Source organism: Agelaius phoeniceus, chromosome 7 (assembly GCF_051311805.1).
Source record: "Agelaius phoeniceus isolate bAgePho1 chromosome 7, bAgePho1.hap1, whole genome shotgun sequence".
Classification (NCBI taxonomy): Eukaryota; Metazoa; Chordata; class Aves; order Passeriformes; family Icteridae; genus Agelaius; species Agelaius phoeniceus.
This window is the reverse complement of record NC_135271.1, coordinates 50959533-50977396: the sequence shown is the minus strand read 5'-3', so window position 1 is coordinate 50977396 and position 17864 is coordinate 50959533. Positions and strand designations below refer to the sequence as shown.

The 17864-nt window shown below is 36.4% G+C and overlaps 1 protein-coding gene across 14 annotated transcripts in view; it reads left to right on the top strand.

Annotated features, from left to right (window-relative positions):
- BAZ2B (bromodomain adjacent to zinc finger domain 2B) overlaps positions 1-17864 on the top strand; it is a 112153-nt gene that overhangs the window by 57443 nt on the left and 36846 nt on the right. For 9 of the 14 annotated variants that reach the window (XM_077181823.1, XM_054636720.2, XM_077181828.1 and 6 more), the window contains exons 3-12: positions 260-421; positions 779-972; positions 3618-3830; positions 4501-4899; positions 7118-7724; positions 8895-9188; positions 11437-11497; positions 12034-12142; positions 12408-12509; positions 17266-17476. In XM_077181823.1, coding sequence (XP_077037938.1) covers positions 260-421; positions 779-972; positions 3618-3830; positions 4501-4899; positions 7118-7724; positions 8895-9188; positions 11437-11497; positions 12034-12142; positions 12408-12509; positions 17266-17476 — 2352 coding nt within the window. The remainder of the gene's footprint in view (positions 1-259; positions 422-778; positions 973-3617; positions 3831-4500; positions 4900-7117; positions 7725-8894; positions 9189-11436; positions 11498-12033; positions 12143-12407; positions 12510-17265; positions 17477-17864) is intronic. The other 5 variants (XM_077181829.1, XM_077181827.1, XM_077181825.1 and 2 more) reach the window with 3 other exon arrangements.

Sequence of the window (17864 nt, the reverse complement as noted above, 5' to 3'; positions counted from 1 at the left end):
ATATAGCTTTCTAGTAAGTATTAATTTTCAGAATGTATTTAAATAAAACTGCATTGCAATCTTTATCAGCATGGCTTTAATGACTTAAGACCAGAGTTGCTTCAGGAAATGTATGTCATTGAGAAGTTCCTTAATGTTTTATTTTTACTTCTAGATTTAGTAAATCTGCTCTGAATTATGCACAGCAATATGCTTACTGAAATACTTAAATATACTATTAGAACAACTGAAGTTTGTTTTTATTTCCTTTGCGGTTCAGAATGGTGGCGAACAGCAGACACACACTCTCGTCCTGGGGCAGCTTTTTTCCCACCACTCTTGGGAATTCCCACGTTGTTTGCTCCTCCTGCACAGAATCATGATTCTGCTTCATTCCACTCAAGAGCTACAGGAAAAAGTAGTCGGAATAATACTGACAAAGGTAATGGCTGGAAATTATCATATTGAACTTCTGCACATCCAGAAAGATGTGGAATTTGACGTTTACTTTCCTCATTCTTCCCATTCCTAAACAGTTCAAAAAAATGGGTTCTGTTAGGTAAGGATGATACATACCAAGTATGTGTTTGGCCTTTAAATCATGGATGATTAAACTAAAATAACTCCAAATCACAGTGACACATTGATGACAGATTTTAATATATGTGGCGAGTAACTTGTAAGTATCTAGGATCTTGTTACATGTCTGTGGAACATTAGGTGACTGGAGCATTTCAAAGAAATTACTTGTTACTCCAGATTTATTTTAAATGTCACTTTGTAAATCTGTCATCTTTAGGTATGAATGGATCACTGAATGGCAGCAGTACCAGTGCAGTCTCAGCTCTCAGCACATCCGTGCTCTCCGCTAGCATTGCAACATCGGCAGGACCAGTGAAAAGTGTGACCTCAGGAGCTGGAGGACGCAAATACAACCAGGAGCAAAGCAAAGTTCAGCTTTTGGATACCAGAGCTGACAAAATCAAAGACAAGGTAGATACACTGAAAGAAACTGAAGAGTCAGACAAAAAATTTGACATGATAAGTGTTCTGCACACAGGAGCATTTTTAAGCGTTCTTTCTGAGTACAGAATGTTTTGGGTTCTTCTGATCTATTAGAGCACGATCTGTCTCCTTGTCTCTGTAGGGATTTTTTGTGTGTATTGGTGTTTGAAATTTTTTTAAATTGTTTGGGGTTTTTTGACATACTTATGAACAAAAAGTTACTATTAGTGCTAATTTCACTAGTTAATAAGTTAATAGCGGTGTCCAACATCTAGTTTCATTTAATTTATCTAATTTTTAAAAAATTGTATTTTTAACACCAGTATTTGATATTATTTATTACAGTATATATATATGCATATATATTGGTATTACAATTATAATATTATCGATTATTTCTATGAATTTAATTAGGTTTTCATGTGTCTTATAAAAACAGAAAATTTTAGATGTTAAAAGTGCTTTTCTGTAAGCCATTTTCTATTTATCAGAAGAAAAACTATTATTCACTGCTGTGTTTCAGCAATAATCTTAGCTATCTAATATGAAAGACATGAGTGCTCTCAGTGAGTTAGTAAACCTTATATACTGACCTAAGCACTCTAAGAATTTTGCTGCTCTCGGAATCAAAACTATTGAAGCAAAACACAGAAAATGGTGTACTGGGAAGGGGATTACTGCCAGAATAAAAGCTAAGGGAGTAATTCTCTACTGATAGCCATCTAGGCCAAAATATTTTTCTTTTTTTATTTATTTTTGTTTTGTGAGTGAATTGGCCTTCTTGCTTTCTTTCTGTTACTGAACTACATTCAGCTACCAAGTCCAAATGTGTGAAGGGGAGAGGTTGGCATTTTCAAAGGACAGCTGGGGTTTGATGTATCTTTGTAAAAATAGGGGTTAGCACCGAAATGGCTGCTTATAATTGTGTAGTGATATACAATGTTTAGTATATGGACAATAGGAAAATTACTAAGAATATTTTCTCTTAAAACACTCTCCGTGTTCAACAGTTGACACCTTTTGAAAGTATTAAGCTAGTTAAAGGTATTTGGGTAATCTTTGACTTTTTTCAGGCTTAAATGTTAAAAATGGCTCTTTCTAAAATTCTGCTTTTTTATCCTGGGTATCTACATGCAAAATTTATCTTTCTTTCTGTGGTGCAGAGGTAAAGCTTTTTCAGATAGTGTTTCTGTATTTCTGACTATTACTACAGTTGGGCAGGGTACCAAATACATTTCTATTTTACTACTCTAAACACCTTCCCAAAAGGTACTTTTTGGCTCTTTGCTTTATTCAGAAAATCTTACTTCTTTTTGGCCATTGTTTGTTTGTTTGTGTTTTTGTTTGGTTGGTTGGTTTGTTGTTTGGTTCCTCCTCCCTCCCCATTTTCTGTCAGGATGTCTGTCAGCATTGTTATCTTCTCCTTTGTGTTACCTTTCATCTTTAAGTATAAATTTGGTGCTGTTGATAGATTTCTTGATGCAAGCACTGATTTCAAACTCCAGTTTTATTGACTAAATACTGAGGTGCTGTAAAAGGATGGATTTGATGTGCAAGTACCTTTCTTAAGAATATTGTGTTCCATATCTTGACTTTTAAGTCCTTTGTCTCATGCAGATAAATATCAGGTTGACTTTTTCTTAAGTTCCTGGAGTAAATTTTGAAATACTGAAATGGAGCTTTTGTTCCTAATCTTACTTGATATGCTGATGTTCATAGCTGCTTTTCTTCTGAAACTTTTTATGAGGTAAATGGCATTTGTCAGTGTAATGATTTGAACAACCTTTTGTATCAAAACATGGAAATTACTCCAAATGAGAACTCTAATATGACGATGATTATGATTATTAAAGCTGAGCTTTGTACAAGTGATGTTATGCTTTTAAATTTCTAAGTGTAAAACTTGTCTCTTCTTAAAAGCATGTCTTAACTTTAAAACCTTTTAATATACTTTTCTAAAAGTTCTTTTATTTAGGGTTTTAGTTCTTTAGTATTCATCTTCTGATTTCATCAGTCATCACCTTAGTTGTAATTTCTTTTTGGGGATGGTATCTAAAAAAACCTGCTAAAATATTTATTTCGTTTTAGAAAAAAAAGAAAAAGGCAAAGCTGATATCAAAGTGTTTTTACAGTTGATGAAAATCTAGAGTTACTTTCGATATAATGTAGTTGTCAGAGTATTTCAGCAGATTCTGGTCCATTTTTCAGAAGCAAATCCCAGAAGCAATTTGATGAACATATTCTTTTCAGTCCTCAAAACTCTATTTTGCTGTACAGCCCATACTGTGAAAGTAGCTAAATGAATGCATCACTGAAACTTTTGATAAACCTAATGTTTGTTGTTCTTTCTGTGCTAACCTGTACCACAAGTTTTGGACCTAAATTTGGCATTTTATGCCAAATAATATAAATTTGTGATGTAGTGATGTCAGCAGTGGTCAGAAAAAGACTTCAGTGGAACTTTGTGGCCAGTTTTTAATTTTCATCACCTTGTGAAGCACTTCTTCTTTAGGCATTGCAGATCGCTTTTCTCCAAAGTCTCACTCTTCTTTGTTTCAAAGATTATGTGTCATAATAAGATTACATAACAGATTAAAATGGAAGCATTAACAGAGAATTCATCTTCCCGGTAGAAGCCCAGAAAAAAAGCAGTGGAAAGCTCGAGTAACAGCGACAGTGATTCGGGCTCCTCTTCAGACACCTCAAGTGAAGGTGTCAGTAGTAGTGACTCTGAGGACCTAGAGGAGGATGAAGAGGAGGAGGAGGAGGAGGACCAGAGTGCTGAAGAGAGTGAAGATGATGAATCTGATTCCGAAAATGAAGCACATCACAAAAGCAAGAACAAGGTACAACACCTCACTCTCCTGTCCACAGTCTTGTTTCTACAAGCTGTTTGTGACAAGTTGACCTACTCACGTCAGTGAACAAATAGTCAACAATTATTTAACTGCACATTAATGAATGCTAAGAATACTCATTTTAGGTTTGCTTCAGCATCTTCTGTTTGTGCGCTTTTTTGGTTCTTTTGTGTGCATGCATGTCTTTGTTTTGCAGTTCTTTACAGGGAGTTTACAGTTGGTAGACATCTTTTTTTATGAAGTAGGAAGTACAAAGAAATTAAGTACTGTGTGCAGGTAGTGAATTGAAAATATATCATTGTGGGTATTGCTTTGGCAGTTACTTTTTTCCTAGTAGAATGCCTACCTTTCCCTAGTAGAAGAACAGCAAGATTGGAATCTTTGGTATCCTATTAGGTTTACAGTCAGAAATACATTTAAGAACAACCATGGTTTAATACTCCTCCTTCTCTAGTAAACATTGTTGTAACATGCTGAAACTATCTGAGGGAAAAAACTGAAAATGAACAATAAATATATTACAAGACTGATTTAAAAGTTATTATTCATCCTCTGCCAAGACTAGTGTAATTGTTTCAGGAAGACTGATCATATGTTTAGCCTTTTTAAAAGGATCTTTAACTTATGTAATGAACACTCAAAAATAAATATTTTGCAGGTGCTAATGCATAGTGGTTTAACAGATGCAAAAACCGATGGACAGAAGTCACAGGACAAGTCTCAAGAAAAAAGAACACACCAGCAGATACCTCTTGTGTCTGATTCCCAGACTCACTCATCATTCCAGTCCCAGCAGAAGCAGCCTCAGGTTTTGTCACAGCAGCTTCCGTTTATTTTTCAAAGCTCTCAGGCAAAGGAGGAATCTGTGAACAAACACACAAGTGTAATACAGTCTACGGGATTGGTTCCTCACGTGAAACCTTTGTCTTTGGTACATGAAGCCAAAAAGGAGACCTATTTAAAACTCATAGTTCCTTCCCCTGATCTACTCAAAGCAGGGAATAAAAATACCTCTGAAGAATCTATCACTTTGACCAGCGATGTTAGATCTAAACGGGTGAGTGAAGTTTTTGATTATTTGTAACCTGTGTCATCTGCTTAAAAAGGCATAACATTGTGCCATCAAACTCTTTTAAATATAGTGTATTAATATTATAAGTATATATATTTTCATAATCATGGGAGTTAGTGTTTTTAGAGTTGATCTGGATTTCTGAATGGTGTAAATGAACTAGGTTGTGTGGGTCATGCATCTCTTAAGAACAATGTGCATCTGAAATCAATATCAAAAAAAGAAAATTGTAAATATCAAAATAAGTAAATTGTGTGGCCTGGATATTTTTCCTATGCTTCTAGGTTCAGTGAAAATGCTTATTTAATACTTCACTTATCTAGTATGTAAGCATGACTTCACTTTCTTTCAAGTTAGATAGTTTCAAGTCAAAGTAATAGAAATCACCTATTTTAAACAAAGAAGCTGAAACCCATTTAAAAAAACCCCAAACGTGCTCATTGTAGTGTTGAGTTTTGTTTGCTCTTTAAAGACAGGTATTTAAGCACTGATAGCTGTAGAAACTCAGTATGGCCATTTCAATAGTTTTTTTAGAATCAAAGAAAGGCCTGGATTGGAAGGAACCTTAAAGCTCTACCCTGTCCCAGCCCTGCCATGGCAGGGGCACCTCCCCCTGTCCCAGGTGTTCCCAGCCCCAGGGTCCAGCCTGGCCTGGGGCACTGCCAGGGATCCAGGGGCAGCCCCAGCTGCTCTGGGCACCTGTGCCAGGGCCTGCCCACCCTCCCTTCAATTTATCTTCCTTTCTACTGGTCAGGACTGTACAATAAGTTTATATGTCTGTCTTAACAGTTTGTGGCTTCTAGAATTTTTAGATCCTCAGTTTATTTATTTTTTAATGGTAATTAAGGTGACTGCTGATGAATTTTCTGTTCAGTGAGATTTGAATGGGGATTAGAAGAGAATAAAAATCTGTCATTTTACAAACATCGAGGCTCAGGATATATACAAAAATAAATATATTAAAGATACATTTACAGAGGCAATTCTCATTATTATTATTATTTTATTTTTTCAAATTTTGTTTTAAACTAGTAGTATTCAGGAGTAGTAAACTCAATTCTGATTTGCAGCTAACTCACAGGCCCTCAGTGGGAACTGAAAAATCCTTAATTTTTATTGCTAGACTAGAAGATAAAAACTGTTTTTCCTTTCCAATTTCTTATTACTACATAAAATTCAAATAAGCTTATCACTTACCAGGAGTAGCTAAATAAATTATAATTATGATAACAAACATCTTTGCTATTGAAAGAGGCTTCTGCTTTCACATTTATGAGTCTTTAGCTGGTGATAGATCACACATTTAGTAGTTTGATTTCTCTTAAACTTTTACTGGAGGTATACACTGTGTGAATATTTGTTTTAGAGATCTTCATAATTTCTTATTCAGTTTTAAATATTAGTAACTTCCAAGCATGTATTGTCTTTGACTTAATTTTTTAAAATTATTTTTAAACTGTACCATCTTTATTCATGTTATTGTATTTTCTTTTGAAGATGATGTGAGGGTTTTTTTCTTTAGAAGAGTCTTTAGACTAAAGACACTGTAAGCTTTACATGCATCTCTGGGCTATTACAAAGTTTTACATGAATAATTTCAAGTGGTACTCTTTCAGTTAAACAGTTAACATATCACAGCATTTCTGAGTAATACGTTTTCCCTCATTCTTTTAAAGAAATTTTTTCCATACCAAGAGTCCTCGGTTGGTTTTCTAGTATTGTGGCCATTAGTGTGTTTTATTTACCTTGTGCTTTAAAGTGAACAAATTGTTAAAGGTAGCTGTACATTCACTAATGGGATTTTTATACACTAAATTAAGTTATAAGAAGAGGTTTTCCTGTGCTGATACACAAGAGTAGTAAGTATATTTCCAAAAATGACCTTTTTCAGAATGATTAATACCTTTATGAAAGTCTCTGTCTAGAGCATTGTAGCAGGTGAGCAAACTTCCCTGCATAATTTGAATCAACTTCATCTTGAGTTCAATTTGTCTTTTTCTACTTGATTTACAGTGAAAAAATCATGCAAGACTTGTGTAACCAGTAATTACACATCTCTTCTGATGTACCTAGTATCTGCTTTTGGCTTTCTAAAAATGGCTTAGCAGATGTTTAAAATTTCCTAGAGCTTACCTGCCTGAATACCAAATAAAGACAAACAAACACTTCCACATTTTATTCCTCTGTCTTCTTATTTCTTTAGGAACAATATAAGCAGACATTCCCAGCACAGCTAAAGAAACAGGAATCGTCGAAGAGCCTGAAGAAGGTTATCGCAGCTTTGTCAAGCCCCAAACCAACATCTAGTTCACCAGCTCATCAAAAACTCACGTCCTTGGAAAACAACCATTCTAACCCATTCCTGACAAATGCACTTTTAGGTAATCACCAACCCAACGGAGTTATTCAGAGCGTCATCCAGGAGGCTCCTCTTGCACTCACTACGAAACCGAAACCCCAGACCAAGATCAATGAAAGTGTAGCCATTTCTAGTAGTGCCCCCTTTTCTTTGCCAATAAACTTGAGTGCATGTGGGAAAAAGCCAACTGGTAACCGTACAGCTGTTATGCCCTCTACCTCTCCTGTGTTACCTGGTTCAGGAAAGGATAAAGCAGTCAGCAATAATGCAGTAAATGCAGTAAAACCACAACACCGCCTTCATTCTGCAAAGCTGGTGGTGGAGCAGTTCAGAGGGGTAGACTCAGATGCCCCCAGCAGTAAAGACTCTGACGACTCAAATGATGATGACGACGATGATGAAGATGAAGATGAGGACGATGAAGAAGATGATTCTGATGATAGCCAATCAGGTGGTTTAACCTTTTTAATAGGAAAAGCAGAAACTTAATTTTTTTGCATTTTGAAAACATGCATTTCCCACCATATTTTAAAATAGGGGCAGGAAATACTGGGCCAGCATGGCCCCCACAGTGCCCTACACATATTGTTGAAATTAGCACATGTCCCCATTCTCCATTGTGTCATGTCCAAAAGTCATGTTTGGGGTGTTCAGATACTTGGTCAGCTGTGCTGGGGAGGTGGCTCCTTAGTCTTTTGGAAAGGCTGTCAGAGACATGCCTTCCACATTAGTCACCCAGCCTGCAGCTTGATGTGACAAAGTGCTCAGGAAGGGATTGACATTAAGGCTGATTGATGGTTGATGATCCTGGCAGACAGAGACCAGCTGCAAAACAGGTTTCCTAGCCAGAGAGGGCCTAAACAAGGGCCTTTGTCAAGAGTGGCAAGAAGAGCGTGTTTCTGTGCCTCATTCAGGAGCACAGTAGTCCTTGAGCAAGTTATTGGACAGTTTTAAGGGCTGCAGACCAGGCTATGCAATTTGGACTGACAAGGCCTGTTTTAAAGAGTTGACTGTATTTACAGTCACTGCTTTGTCCTTTGTGGTGATATCCCTTGTGTCCAGCCTCCACCCTTCATCATTCTCTTCCCCCTCTCATCCACACACCCTGTACTAATCTTTTTATCTCAGGATCGTATCTCACCTTTAGTTCCTTACCCTGGCTGTCCTCAATTCTTACTCTTCCTTTGCCCAAATTGCCATACTTTTGATTCTGACACCTTTCAGCCCGTATCCAGTTCTGTTGTTTTCTTCCTCTTCATGATGGATTTCACGCCTGTGAAATGCCCTTCCTGGGGTAATGTCCAGCTGCTGCTGGTCTAACGGGAGGATTTAGCTGTAGCTCACTCTGGGGTAAACAGTCTTGAGATACTGCAGCTTCTGTCACTCATCTGTTTCCATTCAAAAGAACAGTGTATTATTGTGCAGAATTACTTAGTACTGTCATATTTGTAGTAGCTTTAAAGCTTAGGTAGTTAATTAGAACCTCCTATTTATACTCAAGGGATGTTATTAAAAAAGCATGCATAATAAGAGAAAAGACTTCACAAGTGTTAGGACTTTAATGTACTTGCTAATAGTTTCCAAGTCATAATGTGCCTCTTGCCGCACTTTCTTTAAACAGAGTCTGACAGTAATTCTGAGTCAGATACAGAAGGGTCTGAGGAGGAAGATGATGAGGATAAGGACCAAGATGAATCGGATACTGACACTGAGGGAGAAAAGGCCCCGCTGAAACTGAATAAAACTTCATCCTCTGTGAAGAGCTCTTCCATTGGTCTTACAGCTCATTCTGCCCCGCTTAATCTCCAAGTAGCCAAGACATCGAGCTCGGCAGCAGCTGCCTTGTGTCCTGAGTCCCAGCCTGCAGTGTTCCTCGGGACAGGAGCCTCCACCCTCACGCCAAGTACACACTGTGGTATCTCACTGTCTTCTCTTATACTACTACCATGTGATAGCTAAGGTCCATGTGTTGCGAAAGTAGTTGCAAAAATAGTCCAGGTGCTGGTTTTTACCCTCAGAACGGTGATTCACTGAACAGCCACTCTAAGGATGTGGCAGAGTCACCCTCACTTGAGGTTTTCAGATGCCAGTTGGTCAGGGTGCAAGTTAATCTTGGCAAAGCTTCCTTTCCCAAGGAAGGTTGGATCAGGTGTCTTTTGATGTCCCTTTTGACTTTGGCTGATGGGTGACTCTGTGATCTTTTCATGGGTGTTTGCAGCAGTCATTAAGATCTGTCAGCCAAATTGCAAGTTCTCCAGACTAGAACATTACACTTAGACGAGGACATTTTAACTCGTGTAATTATTTAGAGGAGATAGAATTAAATATCCAGATTTGATATTGATTACATTAAAACTCTTAAGTCTTTGGCATTCTCCATTTTATTTTAAACTAGTTATTCTTCTGATTTCTGAATGTTCTGGTTTATGTTCTGAATCTTCAGTTTTTGTCCCTTCCTCAACAAAATTTTTAACCATATTTTATTAGAACATAATTTTCTAATAAGTCTTTCAAAATTCTCATTAGAATTTATGGATTTTGCGCAAAGATTTTTTGTTTTAGAAGTTCATAGAAAGTACATTGAGCATTTGCCTGATATTATATAGTTCTTATAATCCATCATTTGGTGACAATTTGTAAGATTTAGAAATTGCTATGGCTACAGTAAAGAATGCATTTTTGAAAGTCACATTTCTTATTTGCATGGTAACAATGAAATTAAATCACATATTTCTTACTTTGAATTAGAGACTTGCTGTTTATTAACATGGGTGTAAGCAGATTTTTTTAAATGGGGACATCTGTTTATGAATAGTTTTTTATATTTGGATTCAGTGGAATAGGAGCTTCACTCCATGTTATACAAGGCCATTAGCTTTGAAGAAGTATAATGTAATCTACCTAATATTTATCCCAGAAGCAGGCTTGTTTACTGTACAGTTTATAAAAGATTTCATATGGATTAGGAGTAATCCAAATAGTAAATTAAAAAGATGATGTTTTTCTCAAGAATCTGTGTTGACTTAGGATGTTTTGAAAAGTCTGATAGCAGATTTTATCATTTACAGGAGTAGAAGGTAGAATAAATTTTATGTCCTTGCTTTATGTATAATAATACTACACCTAAGAATCACCTAATATGAATCAACACAATACCACAAAAATATTTTTGTGAAACTTTTGCCTAGAGTTGGTAGGGTCTCTGAAGGAGTCTTGTGGTCTCTTCTCTGTATCTGTTTTGCACTGGACTTTCTACTTCACTTATATTTGGAAAAGCAGCCTCCTTCCCTGCACTGTGACCATTCCAAATAATGCAGTAGTCATTCATGTTAGGCTAAGAGGGCAGACCTGTGTCTGAATTTTGGGATCTGAGCACAGACATTTCCTTGGTGCTTTTTCGAGGGGTCCCTTCACGCCAGTGCTGTGCTGCTGCTGTGCTGGGCTGGGAGAGGCTGAGCCAGGGCCGGGGCCAGCCTGGTACCGGCTCTTCCCAGGGAAGGGATGTGTCACATTCTTGACAGAAGGTCCACACTACCTTTTTGGGAAATGCACCACAAGTTGGTCTGTGTGCATAGTTCATGTCCTGTGGCTGTCTGAGAGGCCTAAGGAAAGCCTTTCACACTAAAAAACTCATATTTGGCAGTTGTCTCTGGGATACTATTGATTCAGTTGCTTGACAAGCACCAAACACAACATCTGTTTGAACTGGGGAAAGCCAGACTAGTTCTGAAAATTTTCTGCCTTTGGCATTTAACTGCAGTCTATAGGCAGTGCTCTAGGAAGACTAAACCTATTAGAATATGGATCTTAAAAGTAAAGTGTGTTTTTATTTGCATCTTCTTCACTGAAAAAAATTTTACATTATCTTGTCTAGAAAAACAGGCTTGCAAGGAATTAAACTAACAATATTTGAGAACACTAAACAGTACAAGCAGATAGGTATGGGATAGTTAGGTTTTCTATTTACAATTTCAGAGGATGAGGTTACAGGAACTTAGAGGAAAATGTATTTCATAAGAACACTTCCATTAGTTTTCTTGGTAATGGCAAGAATGGAAAAACAGTTCTCTTTTGTTTTGGGGATAGAAACATAAAAAGTACATTTTTGGGACATGTTTTCTTTTGTAAGCTCTGTTAGGTATTAATCAATGATTCTGTTTTAGGTATTTCAAAAAGACGAAGAGTAGCAGATGAACGGGAGCTGCGTGTTCCTCTTGATTATGGGTACGTTATGTATGTACCTGACTTTCCTTAGAGGGACATAATGCCTTCAAAAATCCATTGGTAAAGAAATGAGTTTAAAAAATTTTGAGGCTGAATACTAAGGAGAGAGCTTCAGCAATTTAGATTTCTGACTCCCAGTGACTGTGAATCTCTTTAAAAAGTGTCAGCATATTTCATGTGTTAGTTTTCGTGCATTAAATTTGCTCTTTTGCAAACATGACCCGTCTCTTAGTGGTTTTGCTTTGGAAATTAATCCTAATGATCTGATCTGACATAGACTCCAAATAACTCCCTAAAGTATAGTTCTAAGCTGTTTAAAATCTGGTAATATGTAAGTCACTTGATATCAATAAATTCATATATTTAGTTTGTTTGGATAATCTACTAAAATGATAAAATTTTCTGGTTTGATGTTTGATTTATGATACTCTAGTCACATTTTCCTCTTCCTTTTTTTGTAGAATTCTTAAATTGACACAAATTACTTGTTTTTTAAAAAGTGTATTGTTGCATGCAACTATTTCATATTACTCTAGCTGGCAAAGAGAAACCCGAATAAGAAACTTTGGTGGTCGTCTTCAAGGAGAAGTAGCATATTTTGCACCTTGTGGAAAGAAGCTGAGACAGTATCCTGAAGTAGTAAAGGTACATTAACTTTTTAACTTCTGTGCTCTAATGTTAGTAAGCATGCTTGCAATTGAAATATGTAATTTTTTTCTCTCCAGTAGAGGTACTTATTTTCTGTGATGTGAGGTGTAATGTAACTCAGTCTGTTACTGATTTGATGTCTTATAAATGCGTATCCCTTTGACAGAACATGCAAAACATTACAGTCACAAAGTTAGCTGTGCATCAAAGCTGGGTTGTAATTATTTACAAGCTGAAGTGGAAAAATATGTGATTTTTTCAGTATCTCAGCAGAAATGGAATAATGGATATCTCAAGGGACAATTTCAGCTTCAGTGCAAAAATAGGAGTGGGTGACTTCTATGAAGCCAGAGATGGACCGCAGGTATCCACTTTTTAAAAAGTAAAGTTTTTGATCCAAGGAGCATTAACTTAAGTTTAGGTAAAGTAATTTTTGCTACGATCTGAAGCATTACCTGTTTTTAGCTAAATATTTCTAAAAGCTGCACGTATTCTTAACAGCAGTTAGATTGAGACATGGAGAGCTTGATCCTGGGCTGTGTTGAGAACCACATTCAGTGGCTTTGCCCAGAGGGTGCTTTAATGATCAGCTCTGAGCCTGGCTTGGTCTAGTTTGAAAACTCAGAGCTGCGTATTTTATCTTAGCATTCAGGTATTTCTGAATTAAGACTTTGTTTCTTCTTTTATTGTATACAGCCTCGTATCAATGGTAATTTATGTGTAGATGTTAAATCCCACTCTGTTAGTGTGTTCATAATATATGTATGTGTGTATGTGTGTGTTTATATATCTATATTTATGTAAATTGCATATTTATATACAGGTGTCTTCTGTATCAAGAATACTCTGTGCATCCTAAAGCATGACACTTTTACAGAGGGGGATGCAGAACTATACCAGTTATGCCCTACAGTGGTATAACTGTTAGATGGTGTGTAGATAAACCATACCAGGATAAGTAAAATTAAAATTTTAAGGAAATTGTTACTGTGTTTGTGCCATGCTGTGTTACTGTATTTTGGCCGTGTTGCCATTTCTTCAGGATGTGCATGAAAATTTTTTATTTTTCTCAGTGAAGGTATTTGCTTCTTTAAGGTATAAGTGTTCTGAACATGTTACTAGCTCTCAGCAGTCTTGAGTTCAGGTTTGAGTTAAGCCTGATGTTCTTGTAATACCTTGTAGAAGTATGTAATGTTAGTGTGAAATGAAATTGAATGTCTTTAATGAAAGCATTAAAGACTGAATTCATGGTAAGCAGCTACTTCTAGGTAGTGCTTCCTGGTTTACAGGCTAAAACATTGCTAAACTTGCTTCGTGTTTGGTCTTCAACAGTTACAACTGTAGTTATGAACTTCATTATGTACCTGCACATCTTGACTGAAATAATTCATTTTACTGTGATATACTGTAATGGCAGGGTATCGGCTCTCTTTTTGCCCTGTTCTATTTTCTTTGTCTGTTACCTGTATAACTTCATTAGTCTTGTCCCCTTCTTTAGTTATATCTGTCTTCTCCCTTTAGTTGATTTGCAGTTTGCCCTGTGATTTATAAAACTTGAGAGTGAAGGCAGTGTGAGGGGAAGATTTCTACAGGCAAGACTGGCAATGTGAACATTAGTTTGCTGTACATATCGTCATGAACTTTGTACTGATGTGGTTTTTGATAGGTTCCACTGAGACTTGGGTAGACAAAGGAGAAGTTTTCTTATTAGAAAAAGAGACTGAGGGCAGCTTTGTCAAATGTGCTAAGATGTGTTTACATTTTATGTGTGAATGATGAGTTACAAAACAATGGAGCTACACTCAGGCTGATAATATTGCCTAGTGAAACAGTATGTGGTACTGATACTTTATAAAAAGAGCTTGCACCCTCTTTACCAAAGTTTTTTGAATCATCCAGATTCAAAATAATATATGATAATCATATCCTCATGGATGTCTGGAGGTAATTCCAGAAGTTTTTATTTCTGCTTTTGTGGTAATTTCAATTATTCTCTATAGCCTTTAGTGATTATTCTTCCCTTCCTTTGTTATACTTTTCTGTCATCTTTTGAGACATGCAACATGTGCTGGGCTAATTTTCACACAGCTCTAAGATGAAACAAGATGTGAAAAAAAATACCTTAAGGCTAAATCAGTATTATTAAAGATTTACCTATAGCAAGGCAAAAGTACGAGGATTTCCTGCTTCTATTAGTGCCTGTGTTTCTCTCTTGTGGTATGCAAACCACCAAATATTATGGGTTATTCAAAGCAGTGTTTGAATACTGTAACAGAAGCATATCTGTCAGAAGTGGGCCACAAAGGAGTAGGATTAGGAGAACGATTGAAGTTTGGCAAATGTGAAAATTCAGTGACTGGACTCGGAAGCTTTAAACTGCTGTGATTTAGAAAGATTGATATGAATGTGATATGGGCTGATGGAATAAACATGGGTCCTCATGAATTTAAGTAATACGTATAGGAGTCTTTGTCCTATTCTGAGTTCTGCAATTCAGTTTGGAAAGCAATGTTGTTAACTTTTCCCCAGAAATCTAATCTGAAATTTAAGTGGATTTTTGCTTCTTGCAAAGTGCCTGTGTTTTTGTTCATTAGCTTGATTAACAGGATTTGAACTTGATTCTGCTTTCATGCATAGTTGTCTGGTGTCTTTTTGGCAAATGTCCTGGTGGCAGCACAGTATTGTGGTACATGGGTAGATGCTTGAAGGTGAGAAATTGAATAAAGTTATTATTTTGATTAGTTTGAACAATGCACCACAACATTTCACAGTGTTATTCCCATTTTTCTCTAATATTTGAGTAGCAAAGCTTCAGTTTTATGGAAGCCTGTGATTGTCCTATGTTAAGGCACAACCCCTGTATTTTATATTTGAAATGTCAAAAACCCAGAGTTTTTGTACATTTTTTTAATAGAGCATTCTGACTGTACATTCTTTTAATAGAAATGTATTCCGGGTTAGATTTTAAAAATTGTTTGAGCACAAAATATAGATGGTCAATCAACTCTTGCTTAACCCTTTATGGCTTTGTTCTGGACTATTTTTGTCTTGTCCTCTCTTAAACTTGTGAAAACTTGTGCATCTGCAATGGCCTTTGACAGGGCATTAAACTGTCTTCTCCCATCCCTTGAAGCACCTGCTCCTTTTGCTTACTGAACCATTGCTCACTTCATTTGATGGCCTCTAGTTTCTCTTTCAGGTGGCATTAGGAAAATGTAATAACCAACATGGTCTCTGGTGCTAATGATCTGATAGACCTCTTACTTTTTGTGATGCATATTAATTATTGTTAGTATCATTAACTGCAGAAAATACAAATACAGGGCAAGAGCAATCTCCATTGCCATTCTAAGGTATTTTTTGAACTATCACTGCTTCTCCTTCTCTTCTTTGATTTCTGTTTTGCCTCCCTTGGCATGTACATTTTATGAGATTAGGTTTTCTAGGTTGGAAGTTGGTGTAGTTCATAAGTACAAGTATTAAATCTACCTCAATAAACTGAACCTGTGATAAACTGCAATTCAAGTACTAGGCAGAGAAATAAAAGTTACACTTAAGTAGTACTCTTCAAGATAGTAAGATAATTAACTTCTAGTCAAGTGGTGGAGGTGAATATTTTGGGTTAAAGTCCTTAGGGGTGGTGCATGATGATGTGGAACACATTAATGATGCGGTTTTGGTTCTGAACAGTGCATTTTCAGAACATAATTAATAACAAAGCCCTTTGGAAAGTGTGCAAACCAAATGTGACTTGTACTTTGGGGATGGTCTTAACTGGGAATGATTCAGACTTTAGATAAGTATCTTTGCAGGTACTGATAACTCTTTTGAAATCTGAATGTCGCATTAACAAACTGCCATTTCTTTCGCTGAAGTTATGCAAAGCCTTTGTAATTGTGAAGAACGAGCAGAAATAATTGAAAGACAAATTAAAAGAAAAAGCAGAAATCATTTATGTTGTGGTACAGTAAATTGGATTTTAGGGTTTATGTGCATATAAGTGTGAAAACTAAAGCACTCTAAATCTATTTCTTCTGAACTGGTAACTTAAAAAACTCATTAAATACCAACTTTTCTTCTTGCTTTAGGCAGACATTTTCAAAATTTTTTACAAACCTTGCCTTTTTAAGGCAAGTTATAAAGAAGTCCTAAAGGATGCTAAGCTTGCAGATTTTTGCCGCATTTGTCAAAAACTTGGGGAAATGGTAAAAGAGGTTAAAATTTTGAAATACTGGTACTCAATTAAACAGGCTTACCTAGATGGTACATATTTTCTGCTCAGTAGACACAATAAACTCTAGTTTCAGTGGCCAGCTAAATAAAGCCATTCCTTTGTGAGGATTAACTTGGTTATTTTTATTAAGAAACTATTTTAGAATCTGCTTTCGTGATGCCTCAAAATACTGCAGTGCATGCTTTGTTTGGTTAGAGAATATAGTTCATGTAGCTTTAGATATGTGGATGCTTAGAAGGTACTTTTCATTGATTCAAGCTGGTGCAGAAACTGTTTTGCAGCGAATGAGGGGAGAATTCAGTTGTACTAACTAAAACTGGATGATTAAAATGCATCTGTGGTTTTTCAGCTCAGTTGTTGAGCTCTACAACACTCAAAAGCAATATTTGAAAATACATTACTGCCTTTGCTTGTTATGTATGCCAGAATTTCTGTAAACACGCTCTGTTGGAAAACAGCACCTCATAGCTTGACACATTTTTTTGTTCATGTTGAACAGTGGATTATATGAAAACAGAATATTATTCATAATATTATATGAAAGCAGAAGTTGTTGAGTTTACATAATTAGGAAAAATCTGTTTTGCCCTTTAGAAAGTGTTGAACAATTTGATTTAATGAGAAATAATTAAAAATAACAGTAATGGCATATCTACTAGGTGAAAACTTTGTATATGTTTGAATAGTCTTCAAAATCTTTCTTAGTGGTGGAATTTATAGAAGTTCTTAGTGATAGTCTCTCAATAGATAGCTTCTGTGCATCAACAAGAAATTGTCCTGCCCAAATAATACATCTTGCATATTTAACATCTACAGCTCACCTTAGACTTCGGGTTATTTTAATCTGTGTTTGTAATACTTCTTTGTGAAATGTGTCAATTGAAAGGGTGTGCAGTGGTGTCTTCTGAAAGAAGAGGAAGTCCTTCCCCGTATCAGAGCTATGGAAGGGCGTAGAGGACGACCCCCCAACCCCGACAGGCAGCACTCCAGAGAGGAGTCGAGGGCCCGGCGCCGCAAGGGCCGACCTCCCAATGTTGGAAGCGGTGAATTTCTGGACAACGCTGACACAAAGCTTTTGAGAAAGCTCCAAGCTCAAGGTAAGAACTGTGTTCATATTTTCACAAAGAGAGGGTATCAGTATGTAAAGAGTTAATATTTTTCCTATAGGAGAGTGATTTGTCTCACTAGGATATTAGTATACAGCATTTTATTTTGGGTATTTGTTATATGCTGTTATTGAAGACTTTTTGATAAACCAGTAAATGGTTTATCAGTATAGGTTTTAAAGAAGGAAGTGCATATTTAAAGACGTGTCTAAAAGCTTACTCTGTAGTTACTGCACAAGAAGCTGACAGTGTTTTGGGGAGTTCAAGCACGCAGGTCCTGGACCTCAGTCCTTTGAAAAGGAAGCTAAATTCAACCTCCAGAAAATCCTTCCTGCAGTTGTCTTCTATGAGTGCGTCCATAAACAGTTAATTCAAATTT